General features: G+C 38.3%; 2 protein-coding genes across 4 annotated transcripts; one reads left to right on the top strand and one right to left on the bottom strand.

Moving 5' to 3' along the window:
- Positions 1 to 2,186: 2,186 nt before the first annotated feature.
- On the top strand, positions 2,187 to 3,712 carry LOC106303827 (UBP1-associated proteins 1C). 2 transcript variants are annotated; one of them, XM_013740160.1, is made up of 6 exons: positions 2,187 to 2,368; positions 2,479 to 2,553; positions 2,671 to 2,792; positions 2,968 to 3,322; positions 3,421 to 3,531; positions 3,628 to 3,712. In XM_013740160.1, exons 1-6 carry the CDS (start codon positions 2,282 to 2,284, stop codon positions 3,688 to 3,690), a joined length of 813 nt encoding a protein of 270 aa, XP_013595614.1. In that variant the 5' UTR covers positions 2,187 to 2,281; the 3' UTR covers positions 3,691 to 3,712. The 2 variants fall into 2 exon arrangements, with proteins under 2 accessions (XP_013595614.1, XP_013595612.1); XM_013740158.1 differs by having other exon boundaries at positions 3,418 to 3,531.
- A 298-nt stretch (positions 3,713 to 4,010) lies between these two features.
- LOC106306266 lies at positions 4,011 to 11,438 on the bottom strand. Of its 2 annotated transcripts, none has more exons than XM_013742824.1 (15): positions 11,284 to 11,438; positions 10,146 to 10,622; positions 9,828 to 10,068; positions 9,016 to 9,314; positions 8,273 to 8,455; positions 7,360 to 8,097; positions 7,150 to 7,247; positions 7,020 to 7,079; positions 6,849 to 6,937; positions 5,990 to 6,442; positions 5,817 to 5,891; positions 5,545 to 5,615; positions 5,392 to 5,449; positions 5,065 to 5,278; positions 4,011 to 4,977 (listed from the first exon to the last, which is right to left on the bottom strand). In XM_013742824.1, exons 2-15 carry the CDS (start codon positions 10,505 to 10,507, stop codon positions 4,349 to 4,351), a joined length of 3,570 nt encoding a protein of 1,189 aa, XP_013598278.1. In that variant the 5' UTR covers positions 10,508 to 10,622; positions 11,284 to 11,438; the 3' UTR covers positions 4,011 to 4,348. The 2 variants fall into 2 exon arrangements, with proteins under 2 accessions (XP_013598278.1, XP_013598279.1); XM_013742825.1 differs by having other exon boundaries at positions 7,020 to 7,070.
- Between the last annotated feature and the right edge of the window lie 1,198 nt (positions 11,439 to 12,636).

Raw genomic sequence — 12,636 nt, 5'->3', positions numbered from 1 at the left:
AGCTCAGCATGGAGTTCAGGACGTTCTGAACATTTCAACCGAGGTTCATGTTTTTCACCGTACCAGACTTGACTTGGATCATGCCAGACTTGACGTGGATCATGCCAGACTTGATGAGGATCATGCCAGACTTGACTTGGATCATGCCAGACTTGACGTGGATCATGCCAGACTTGATGAGGATCATGCCAGACTTGACTTGGATCATGCCAGACTTGACGTGGATCATGCCAGACTTGATGAGGATCATGCCAGACTTGACTTGGATCATGCCAGACTTGACGTGGATCATGCCAGACTTGATGAGGATCATGCCAGACTTGACTTGGATCATGCCAGACTTGACGTGGATCATGCCAGACTTGATGAGGATCATGCCAGACTTGACTTGGATCATGCCAGACTTGACGTGGATCATGCCAGACTTGATGAGGATCATGCCAGACTTGACTTGGATCATGCCAGACTTGACGTGGATCATGCCAGACTTGATGAGGATCATGCCAGACTTGACTTGGATCATGCCAGACTTGACGTGGATCATGCCAGACTTGACTTGGGTGGTGAAGAAACCAAAAACGGACATGCATTCTCATCCGGCGGACCATCCGGACAGTCCCGCAAGCGTCTTTATCGTTACCCCGTGCATCCATCTGGTTCGGATGAACCTGAACATTATCTGAAGGGCCATCTTTGACCAATCTGCATGGAAGACTGAGTCTTTGACTCATTAATTCAGATCTGGTCAAATTTGTATTTTTTATGCATTGTTTTCCCACATTTTCTTTAATTGTCTTTGACTACAAACCACTATAAATATGTAGTTCCTTTGATGAATAAAAGAAGTTCAGTTTTGGTTGTTTATTTTGTTTTTTCTCTGAGTGAGAGAGAGAGTTCTTTAGCTAGTTCATTGGCGTGAACCGGCTTGTTGATTTGGTGGTCAACCAATTCATCTTTGTGTGTTGTTTGGTGGTTAGCCAACACATTCATTCTTTCTTTGGTGGTTAGCCTTAGATCGTGGGTATATCAAGAGTCATTCCGCATCTCTTGACGATCCTTTCAATCCATCTCAGTTCCAGAAGTGCCGTTTGCCTTCTCGGATCATATCCAACACCCAGCTAAAGTGATCCTCCCTACCTTAGGGTTCTTCAGCTTCTATGTTTTGCTACCAGAGTTGCGTTTAACTGTCACATCATGGACCCTTTTTCGATTCTCGGAGATGGGCATTTGGCGTTGGAGTTTGAGAGGTCGGTTTGTCTCCGATTCGTGTATCTCGATGATGGCTCCTTATGATTGGGTAACGCATCCCAGCATCGATGTTTATCCTTGATAAATGGAGGTGGCGTTGCTCATTCCTTATTGTGCAGGTTATGAATCATTCAAGACATTGAAGTCGCTGGTACCTCAAATCCAACTTCTGTAGGTATGGTGTTCTTGTCTTATATGAGCTTAAGAGACTGCAATTGCTTCAGCTAAGAGGAGAGTGGGATGTGAGAGGGAGCTCCCGGATTAACTTGGTGAGGTGGTGATGATGAAAGGCTCCGGAGTTGTGCGCACAACTCAACTTGGCTGTGTGGCCGATGAGTCAAAGCTACTAAACTTATGGTTGTACTTAATCATGCTCAATTCTTAGCTTTGTGTGTAATTGTAATGATGTCCATTTCGATTTAAAAAAAAAAGAAAAAAGAAAAAAAAAACACCAAACAAATGTCAAATGGTTGGATTCTAAAAAGCAGCAACGACAGTAAGCTGTTGTTGAGGCTCTGGTTTGGACAGGAACTTTTGTTCCAGCAAAAAAATGACAGGAGAATAAGGAAAGAGACTGATTCAATATGTTGAGTTGATGGGCATATTGCTCTGCACTTGTTGGCAATATATTTTATGAAGACAGCTTTGTGCCTGTTGAATGCAAACAAACTGCGTACATTGCGAATAAACCTCTCCAGAAAATCCTAAGCTATTCTAGCTCCCAATTTCCCTAACCGACGCAGCTATAGTTGGATGAGCTATCAACAACACAACTACAAATGCAATAGGGCTCATTTAAAACAATCTGCCAGCCCTCTGAAGAAAATCAGGCCGTCACACCTTTAGAAACTAACAAACCATGTCGTTTTTAAAGTTCCAAACAGCGCGTTGTTTGACAACTTCGATAAAAACAAGCATCCCTTCTTCTTCATTTATATGTTTAAAACCCTAATTTTTGTACACAGGTGGCTTACCTTAAACCCATTATCCGATTTTGATTTGACGGACGATAAAATCGGAAGGAGGAAGAAGGATGGTTTGGTTTCAATGCGAGGACTGTGGAGCGAGTCTGAAGAAGCCAAAGCTCCCGCCTCACTTCAAGACGTGCCGTGCCTCAAGGGTCTCTCCTCCATCTTTCTTTTCTTAATCTCTCTTTGATGATTGATTTGATTGATTTTGATTCTTCTGTTAAATCTCTTCGCTTTTTTGTTGTTGCTAATAATCATATAGTTATCGTGCATCGACTGTGGAGAAACGTTTGGGCAAGATAGCGTACAAGGACATAACCAGTGCATTACCGAAGCTGTAAGTACTTTTAACAACAAGTTGGCTTAGTTTTTTTTTTAGGTCTTTAGCCTATGTCTTTGTAATAAAGAGATTGAAGAAATGTTTATGCTTCATTTTTTTTTCTTGTGTGTTTAGGAGAAGTATGGTCCAAAAGGTCAGTCAAAGGGCACACCTGCAAAGCCAAAGGACGGCTCGAAGCAACAGCCTGACTTTGATATTAAGGTTGGCTTATCCAATCGGTATCCATGGTTTTGTAGGTACTCATCTTCTTTCTACCTTATATCTCTGAGTTAAGGATTTTTTACATTCTTTGGGTTCTATAGGGTTTATGTAGATTTGTTTTGTAAAGAATGTGTTGTTGTTGGTGTGAGTTATTAGATTTGATTAGTACATGTTGTTGCTGAGTAGTGATTTATCTATGTCTGGTTGCAGCTTATGTAACACAAGTGCTACTAGCCAGCAGACTTTGCTTGCCCATGCTGAAGGGAAGAAACACCGAGGAAAAGCAAAAAGCTTCCATGCTAAACAACAGGGATCTGCAAACCCTGTGGTGGTGGATGCTACAGAGAATGCTTCTAATGGTTTTACGGAAGAGAAGAAAGAGGATTCAGTTGTCTTGCATGTTGAGAAAAAGAGAAAGCTTGACGACACTTTAGTTGATACGGAGAACAAGGGAGAGGTAGTTCAAACTGAAGGAAAAGGAAATGAAGTGAAGAAAGCGAAGAAGCAGCAGGATCATGAGAAGAAAATCAATTGGAAGAAGTTGATCACATCAGCTTTGAAATCTGTACGTATCTCTATCAACTTACTGATTCTCTCTCGTTGACTACTTGCAGTATTATTGGGATATGAAACACATCTATGAATCTGTATTTGATACAGAAGGAAGATAAAACTTTGAAGATGAAGAAACTGAAGAAGCTCGTTCTGGAATCTCTTGTGGATTCAGGCATTACTCGAGACAAATCCGACGTTAGTGAGGAAATAGAGCTAAAGGTTAGTCAATCTCATTCTGCCTGTTTAATGAATCTCTTTCTTCCTTTAGAATAATTTTCACTAGAGATTTGATTTTTGCTGTTTTCTTTCTTTCAGGTGAACTCGAGCTCCAGATTCACAGTTTATGGCAAGTACGTGAAACTTGTGGCTAAAGATTGAATCCCATTCTTGAGGCAAGCAACAGTCAAATTTTTGCCATTGTGATTTAGTATTATTGTCTGTACCAAGTTTTGCATTCTCATTATGGTAAAACATTGAAACAGTTCTGAAGTGGTGACTTTTTATTCGAGTAGACTTATAATGAACAAGTGTTGGTTAGAAAGTAAAGGTCGTGTCTAAGGATCAATGATCTCATTACATTTACTTAAATATGTAAATGGCATTTTGCTTCAAGGAAATACATTCCTTCTGATAAGGGCAATGAGGTTCAAAACGTACATAACAAAATTTGATGGCAAAGGGCAAAGGGCTATAAAGTATATAGAGTGACCTTTCTTAATGGAAAGAGAAACTGAATTTTAGTAAGGAGCACAAAATGTATTATGTACAGAGAAGGTAAAATGGTCCTGAGGTTATGAAAACAACAGAAAAACCAAAGAGCAAAGAAGAAAAAGACCATATATATATTTGTATATATCACTACAACAGAGTTATAAGAAGAAGAAAACGAAGCCCTAAGAAGATGAAGAATCTATATGACCTAATCTCATTCAAGGAAGCAAAACTTTTCTTCTACCTTTATGGTTTTCTTTAGTTGTAAACTAGTATAACCAACAAGACTATACAGATATAGATGGAGTAAGAGTGAGATGTAACCTCAAAACTTTATATTCAGCCCTGCAAGATCATCCATTGGCACTCCAAGCTCCAAGATATCGAAATCTTCTTCCTCGTCCATGTTAAACCATGAGCTAATATCACCTGGTTGTGCATCAAACTCTGGACCTCCTAAGCCATCTGGTATTTGTAGCTGAGAAAAGTCTAGAATGGGCTCTGTATCCTCCAGTGCCTCCAAATTATCATACTCACCGTTTGCTTCATTTGAGTTAGGTAATGGTGCTTTGGGTTGCTCCGGAATCCTAACAAATGAAGATATCTGATTTGTCTCCTGCTTCGGCTTTGCTTTCTGTTTTCTTTCACCATTGGTACTGGACAGGGAAGGCCGACCGATCTTATTGGTCCCGCTTCTAGATGAAGCCTGAACTTTCCCATCTCTGTCCCTCTCACTTCTCTTTCCCTTTGTACTACTTGAGAGTTGTGTCCCAATAATACCAACATCATCAAGAAGTAACTCTCTCTTCTTGACCCTATTGGAACAAACTGTATCTTCTCTCCCTATCGTTTGCTCTCGTAAAGCATTTTCAGCATCAGAACAATTGGCATAGTTCTCCAAGTTCTGCCCAACGCGTGCCAACGAAGTAGAGCTTGGCTGTGAGCCAATGGGTGCTGTCAGGGGAAAAGGCATAAGGACTCAAATTAGTAGAGCGAATATGTATGTAAATAGAAGCCGTTATTTTAGTAAATATATCGTACTTGAAGTCGACGGATTATCCTCCTTGTCCGCAGGAGCTGTTGCCAACCTGGCGATGAACATATCCTTAATTTCAGGCTCACTGAAGCAGCTTTTGCCCGTCTCTTCGAATTGACGGCATCGTTCAAGCGTCCTTTTAACAAAAGCCGATGCAGCCTGCTTTGATATCTTGTTAGCGGAGTTTTTTCCAGCAACGGTGTGATGACGCCGACTTGCCTGTACAAGAAACGAGACAGAGTTATCAACCAAGAACCTTGGAGTTAAGCAGATAAGTGACTTGGCTAGGGAAGCAAGAAAAAATGCTGGATAGGAGCCAGTTATTAGTTTACCTTGCTTTTCTCATATGCCATCTCGATGAGTTTATCATAACCAAGCTGATCTAACTCCCTATGTAAAGGAAAGAAGCACAGATCAAAACCATCAGATCATAATCCATATTCACAAAGGCGAGCACAAAACGCAGAGTAAGGGAAAATTCATACTTCTCTTGAGTTTCTCTCATCTCTAAGGCAGGCTTTAATAGCCTATCAACCATCTCTTTCTTCTTAAAACCCTGTGAAAATAACATAGAGACACCATCAAACGGTGTTTTTCTCTGGAGAAAGTAAACATGGGACATACAAATATTGCTTTTGGCCTTTTACAAGGGTTACTTATGAGAAGTCAGAATCCACATAAAGTACTTATATAAACCCGCAAGGCAGACAAGAAAACCGTAATCAATCAATATTATAGTATTTGATGAGAAAGAGACCTCCTTGCAGATAGCCTCCTCCAACTTTTTTATTTCGTCAACGATTCCTTCATCCTCTACGTTTGAGATACTAGGCTGTAAGAAACACACAAGAACATCATATCAAGAAACTTCAGCAAAAATGTATATAGCAGTAACAAGTTTCTCAATAACTATGATACTAGACTGCATACCATTGGTTCTAAGGATATTCCAATAGACTGAGCTTCCAGATGAATCTTTTCATCTATCCCCAATTTATCATAAGGAATGTTTGAGAAGTCAATGGGTGCATGATCTGAAAATTTGTCATTGCAGTGGTAGGCTGAGTTATTAACGCCCTTGAACAGAATTGCATCCTCTGATTCATCATGTTCCAGCCATTCATGGTTTCTAAACCCATTATTCATCAGAACACTGAATTCTGAGTGGTCATCAAGATCATGCATGGCCCCAAACTCATCAACTTGGAGATCTTCATTAACACTCATCGAGTCCTCAGAAATCAAAGCTGATAGCAATCTATGGTATAGTGGAGAAGCCTTAGAATCGACACTGCGAGTTGCAAGTTCCTCAGGATATAAATCACGGCTATCAAAGTCAGGGGGTGTCAGCACAGGTGAAGGACCCATGGAGAAGAGTTCTCCCTGAAAATGGATGAAAAAGCAGCCCATTATTAACCATCTAAAATGTGTTGAAGTTTACATGCTTGGTGCTCCCATTAACAAGTCCAACAGACACTTCACACCGTTTCTTTTTACTTTTTTTTGGGATTCCCTTACCTTTACATTAATGGGGTGCAGATAAATACGGGACCATAAATCATAAGGAGCAAGCATAGTGAAATTATTGGTACTTATTTCCATGTATAATCCAAACATTAATTTCCCTTGTAGCACATTTCTAAGCAACTATACTTAAGCCAGAAAGAAACCAACTAGACTATTACAGTATTAGTTCAGGACGTCAGGTGTAAATACTTATAACTCAATAGAGATATATCTGTCAAATATCCTTAACAATAAGATCTGAGAATGAAGTAAAAGGTTTCACCTGGTGCTTCATAAAGTTAATATGATCGTCGGATATAAAGCCAAAGTAGCGGTCCATTTGCTTCCAGAAAGAGTTGGGAAAATTCTGAGCTGCATCAATGACAAGACAATTCAATCCAGAAACAAAAGTTGAGTATACAACCTAAAAGTGAACGAATAAACAATATTTTACCAAAATTTACGGCTAAGTTAACAGCCGCTTGTAGCTCCTCATGACCATCATCTGAACCGGCTAAGAAACGTAAGTAATCCATAAATAAAGGAGACAAGCAAGCAAATTTTTAAAACTGAACTTGTTTTACCATGAAAATCTAGTGGTGAAGCATTTGTTGCCGTAGCTCTCTGACGACTGTAAGCCTTGCGATCAGATAGTTTCCTAGTGGGTGGACGGCCCACCTTACTGCACAGAATTCACGAAGAAATCTATGAGATAAACATCATGGAGTCCAAAAAAATTCAAACATATAAGAAAGAATATTAGAGGCTATGGTTAAAATAGGAATGATCTCTACCTTTCACTCTTGTCCAAGATAGTTCTTGCACTGCGAAGCTGTTTCGTTGTTCCAACATTCTTAAGTTTCTCTACTCCCACAGGGTTGAGAGATCTTGTGGAAGAAAAGCCGCCACGGCCCGTCCTTCCTTGCCTTCTCACACCATCCCCAATCTCTTCACCAGAAGCACGCTTGTTACCTTTCCTTGATTGTAAAGCAGGGATAGACACTTTAGGAATATTATGTGCAGCTTTCCCATCAACCTCATCAGACTGTTTCCCCTTGTCTTTAGACTTGATCTCAGGGGGACCAGATTCTTCACTCTCTGACAAAGCTGCTGTGGAGAAGCTGCTTTCACCTCTTATTTTCAATTGAGGAGAAGCAGCTGGCGAGCGTTTATAGAATTCAAACCCAGTGTCACTACAACCAGCATCTGATATATTATCTAAGTAGGTCTCGTCCTTATTAGAAACAATGGGAACTAAACTCGTCCTTCTTGCTGTACGGGATATCTTTTGCGGTCTCTGACTGGCCCATTGAGTGACAGGTGGTGACGAAGACCGATTAGATGTCATACGCTTCCGATGTGTAACCCCTGACACGGGTGGAGGCTTATTTGTACAGCCAGAGATATCCCAGTCACTTGGGGACGGAGGAGTGTTATGGAGTCCTGTTCCTGTTCTAGGCCCGCGAACTGAAGCATTTGATTTTGTGTTTGAAACCAGACTTGAGGAATTGAATTCATCGTGAACATTGGACCTTCAAAGAACCCAATAGAGTAATAAGTACACAGAACAATGAGCAGAAACAATAGTAGCTAAAACATCAGAGAGATGATATGGTAAATTGAAATTTTATAATCAAGGTCCATCTGATTCATGGATGTAAATGATTATAAAGATTCAAAATGTGTGACTACGGATATAACACATACTTGTTGACAGCTCTTAGATTCACCCTTTCCTTATCTGAACCTATGGAGCGTTCTCTCTTCTCAAGGTACAAAGAATTATGATCAGAATCGCCCCTTGACAGTGGGGAATACCCAGCCAAGCTTGTCTGCTTAGAGAGGTTATCAGATCTACCATATTCAGTAGCTCCATTACCAGCCACTTGCCTACAAAAATATTAAACAGGAGACTTTAACATATAGAATAACCATTGAAGTAAACAGAATCCAGCTGATCGACAGGAGGTGAGAAAATAAAGAAGTAAAACACAACAAAGTGATCAGTTATATCAAATAAAAGGATCCCAGCATAATTTGAACCCTTGAAACCATAATCTTCCCCACTTCAATGGATTAAATCATCTGCATCAAGGTCATTTCTTCAGTCAAAAAAAATCACCGGTAAAATTGTCAACGTAAAACCAAGGGAGATATTGTTGGCGGAAGTATACACCTCACACTCATGCATCTCCAACATAAAGAAGTATTTTATGGCTTAAAACTCATCAATCCAGTACATACTTCCATAAGTTTAGATAAAATAGTGCAACTAAGGAGACAGTGAAGAGCAATTAACCGAAGCTAGCTAAGTACATCTAAGCAGAGTAAATCGGAGAACATACCTCTAAGAACATGGCAACAATCAATAAAAAGGATAGCTGTAACAGCACTGGACAATGTATGTTGACTGCACCAAAAAGCTATCATGTACACACAACAGGTCATACCTTAACATGTTCGAGTCACCATTCAATCTCGTCCGGGAGTCACCCATTGACTTCTGTTGAGTGCTCTGCTTCAAGTCTCGATAACCATCAACCACTTTACTTGAAGCCAGGTTCGGATGACAGTCCGTTTTAATACAGGAGCGTTTTTTCTTCATCTTTGACTTTTCCCAACCATCAATACCAAGTGAAGTTCGTTCTTCACCCTGAACTGCATTATGATTAGCCAGCCGCATTATTTCTTTATCTCTGTCTACAGCAGCAGCTGACTGTCGAACAATAGAATTGCTTCGAACATCCATCTGCACAACAAAATAAAAAGATTTAAGGTTTTTCAGAAGCAATAGTGATGGACTTGTTGTAAGAAACCTAAATTTAGAAAATAACATTAAATGCAAATTTTATAAACTTCTATCAAAATTTTCAAACAGTTAGCTTCATTCATATCAAATAAATTCAGTTCATAACAGTACTATGATAAGTGAGAACCTATTAAATATAGGAAGGCAACTGCTATAATATAAATCTACACTTACAATTTTCATGCAATTGGAAATAAATAAAATTACTACTTCTGGTAGCAAATTGCTTCAAGTAACGAGTTTCTATACTTTATCCAAAGCTACCATTTGTTACCAGTATCCATTTTTTTCACCAAAACTTGTTCAAACTATCAACCTTCCCAGTAACCAGAAGCATGCATAAAATGCGGACAGAGAAGTGCAATATAGCATATTGTTCAAGGACGAAACAAGATATCAACCAAAACAACTCCATACGGGTAATACATTAAAGCAAGTTTTGCCAGGAATTACCATGGAAGTACGTGTTCGCTTATTTGGAACACCACTTTTAGGTCGTTCATCCAACATTTGCTGGTCAAGCTCAAAACCACCAGCCAGGATCTGACCTTGAATGCCCATTTTGCTTAGCCCTGATCCTGATGCCAAGCGATCACCAGAAAAACCTTCTGGTCGAGACCTCTTCTTTGTAGGAACACTTGGGAAAAACTTGTTAAATACAGAAGAAGCTTCGTTGAAAATTTTTACCCGCTCCCTGCGACCAAAAGAGTAAAAATTAACCAAAAGAGTACTTCAAACACAACTAACTATCTTGTGTGGTAGTTAAACTACCTGGCCTTGACATTGTTTTCGCGCAAACTAGCCTTTAGTCTTTTGATCTCTTCTGGAATTAACTTCCCTTTCAATGCAGTCTCGTCTCCTTGTATTCCAAGAGCAAAATTAACATGCCGCTTAAAGTCACCTTGACGAATAGACTTGTGATCAGCGGCAACCACCTTAGGATCAAAACGCAAACACTGGAAGAAATTTGTTACATCGGTTTGCGCTAGAGGTGAAGTGCCCCTCAACATGTTTGGATGAGTTGCTGGGACAGGACGTTCAGGAAAGCTACTTGATCTTTCCATCTGTGCGGCAAAGTTAGATCTGTATAGAGGCGCACCGGAAGAATAATCAAACTTCCCAGGTGCTGACATTCCCTCAGCTCTCGAAAGTGTTATGTAAAACTAAAATACACAGTGGAGTAATGATAAGCTGTAGCACATAAATGCTACAATTATTCAGCTCTCAAATAATTAATTGAAGGTGCACCTGCAATGGAACATAAACATCAGTAAACGCCGTAAGCCTTTTCATGTAGAATTTAAACATGAAAATAATCATAGTAAAAGATTTGATTAACACAGTCCAACTCTTGAAAAGGGCAAAAGGAAACTAACTCAGGAAGAATCTATATGTGATTAATTTGGTTTCTTCATTGCATACATTTAGCTTCCTAAGCATACATTGATTCACTTATGACTTTTAGCCAGAACCATGCTCATATCCATAAAAACAAAGAACATCTTATTCTAAATACTGAGACTAACTTAAGAACTAAAACCAAGCATGCCAAGCGGAACTATTTTAACTAAATTCCATGAACTATTGATTTTCATGATAATATATCCAATTGATTTGTGCTTCCTCCAAATTGTCACTTTTTGAGAAGCTAAATCACTTTTATCATTAAACCCAGAGACGAATCGAAAAGTATAATTAACTTAAATTACAGCTACTCTGCATTGGCCTAATACTTATGAAAATTAGAACTCTTTTCGCAAGCTTAAGTAGCAAATTTGAACTGATCATATACTAAGAGAAAACCCAGAGTCAATTATAAGAATTTGAACTAAAAGGAGAATGAATCTTCAATTAAACCCTAATTATCTCAGAATTAAAAGTTCAAAAGATTGAAGAAACGAAAACATACCTCAGAATCAAAAACCAGAAGGATTGAGGAGGATTAGATCGTTTCGAAGAGTACGTAAAGAGCTCGAACGTCTGAAACTAAGCAACGTGGTTGCCATGAGAGGACGGGATCGATCGCAGCGGAACCAAACCAAGGCCTTTGTTTCGTTGCAGCATTTACGAATATCTCCTGAGGTATACGTGGCCTTTCCTTGGTGAAAGTAAGGGTAAGTTGGTAAAATTACGAGCCGAGCCGGCTCCCTCCAAGCAAACTATTATATGGGCCGGCCTCCTCTGGCTTTTCCTCGACGAATACTGTTCACAAAATAATTAATCACTAAATTAGTGTTGTTTTGATAGAAAATTAGACACTGAACTTTTATATAACCTAATTTATTGATTACATCATTTGAATATATAGGAGATTTGCATTTTATAAACAAGTATATCAATGGGGTGAATTGTATGATTGATTTTTTACTACCTTTACAGGTGACAAGTGTGATTATTCAAGTTTTAATTAGAAGCATTGAAAAGAGCAAATATAAGTACTATATATAAAAAACTAGGTATACTTTACTTATGATTTAAGTTATTATTTTTTGTATGATTTTGTGGTTTGTGTTTTAGATTTGAATTTTCAAGAGATGTGTATGATACACTACAAAAAAAAGAAGATCATATTATATTGCATAAATAGTTTCAAAAAAAACAAATGAAATCAATCTCATATACTTATTAATAAATGATTCAAAATATTTGTTTTGTGGGTATAAAGATTTGGCTAATTTATAGGTACAAAATAATATGTTGAAAAATATTTTATCATACATGATTGTAGGGGATGAGATATTATGGTGGCTAAGATATTACGGTCTTTTTTGAATTCTCTTGCTTAAAGTATGAACACAGATTGTTTAGTTTGTTTGTAGTAAATACATTTGACATTGATTTTCGATATTGTTGCGGTAACATGTAATCGTAGTTTTTATATTTTTATATATTTTATGTTAAATGGTAGCCTCTTGTTGCCAAAAAAAAAAAGATAGCCTCTTAAATCTAACCCAATATATAGGTTGTGGTTTTAATTATTAATTATATTTTAATAATTTTTAAATGGTAACATGTAATCGTAGTTTTTATATTCTTATATATTTTATGTTAAATGGTAGCCTCTTGTTGCCAAAAAAAAAAAGATAGCCTCTTAAATCTAACCCAATATATAGGTTGTGGTTTTAATTATTAATTCTAATATTTTGTTACTATATTAGTTAGTATTATGTTTGCCAAAACGATAGTTTTATGTTTTCTGTTATGATAACTTTGTTTTGTTTCTATTACTTTTCATGTTTCCTTTTTGACTTCGAAATATTGT

The sequence above is a fragment of the Brassica oleracea genome, chromosome C7 (assembly GCF_000695525.1).
Source record: "Brassica oleracea var. oleracea cultivar TO1000 chromosome C7, BOL, whole genome shotgun sequence".
NCBI lineage: Eukaryota > Viridiplantae > Streptophyta > Magnoliopsida > Brassicales > Brassicaceae > Brassica > Brassica oleracea.
The sequence above is the reverse complement of the archived record's forward strand: the minus strand, read 5'-3'. Positions and strand labels throughout refer to the sequence as shown.

What these genes read in the sequence shown, in the direction of transcription:
- LOC106303827 (XM_013740158.1), top strand. Translation starts at nt 2,282, where the DNA reads ATGGTTTGGTTTCAATGCGAGGACTGTGGAGCGAGTCTGAAGAAGCCA. An exon ending in AGACGTGCCGTGCCTCAAGG is followed by an intron (nt 2,369 to 2,478) that starts GTCTCTCCTCCA and finishes ATAATCATATAG; the next exon opens with TTATCGTGCATCGACTGTGG. An exon ending in GTGAGGAAATAGAGCTAAAG is followed by an intron (nt 3,532 to 3,627) that starts GTTAGTCAATCT and finishes TCTTTCTTTCAG; the next exon opens with GTGAACTCGAGCTCCAGATT.
- LOC106306266 (XM_013742824.1), bottom strand. Translation starts at nt 10,507, where the DNA reads ATGTCAGCACCTGGGAAGTTTGATTATTCTTCCGGTGCGCCTCTATAC. An exon ending in TTCACCACTAGATTTTCATG is followed by an intron (nt 7,080 to 7,149) that starts GTAAAACAAGTT and finishes TACGTTTCTTAG; the next exon opens with CCGGTTCAGATGATGGTCAT. An exon ending in TAACTTAGCCGTAAATTTTG is followed by an intron (nt 6,938 to 7,019) that starts GTAAAATATTGT and finishes TCATTGATGCAG; the next exon opens with CTCAGAATTTTCCCAACTCT.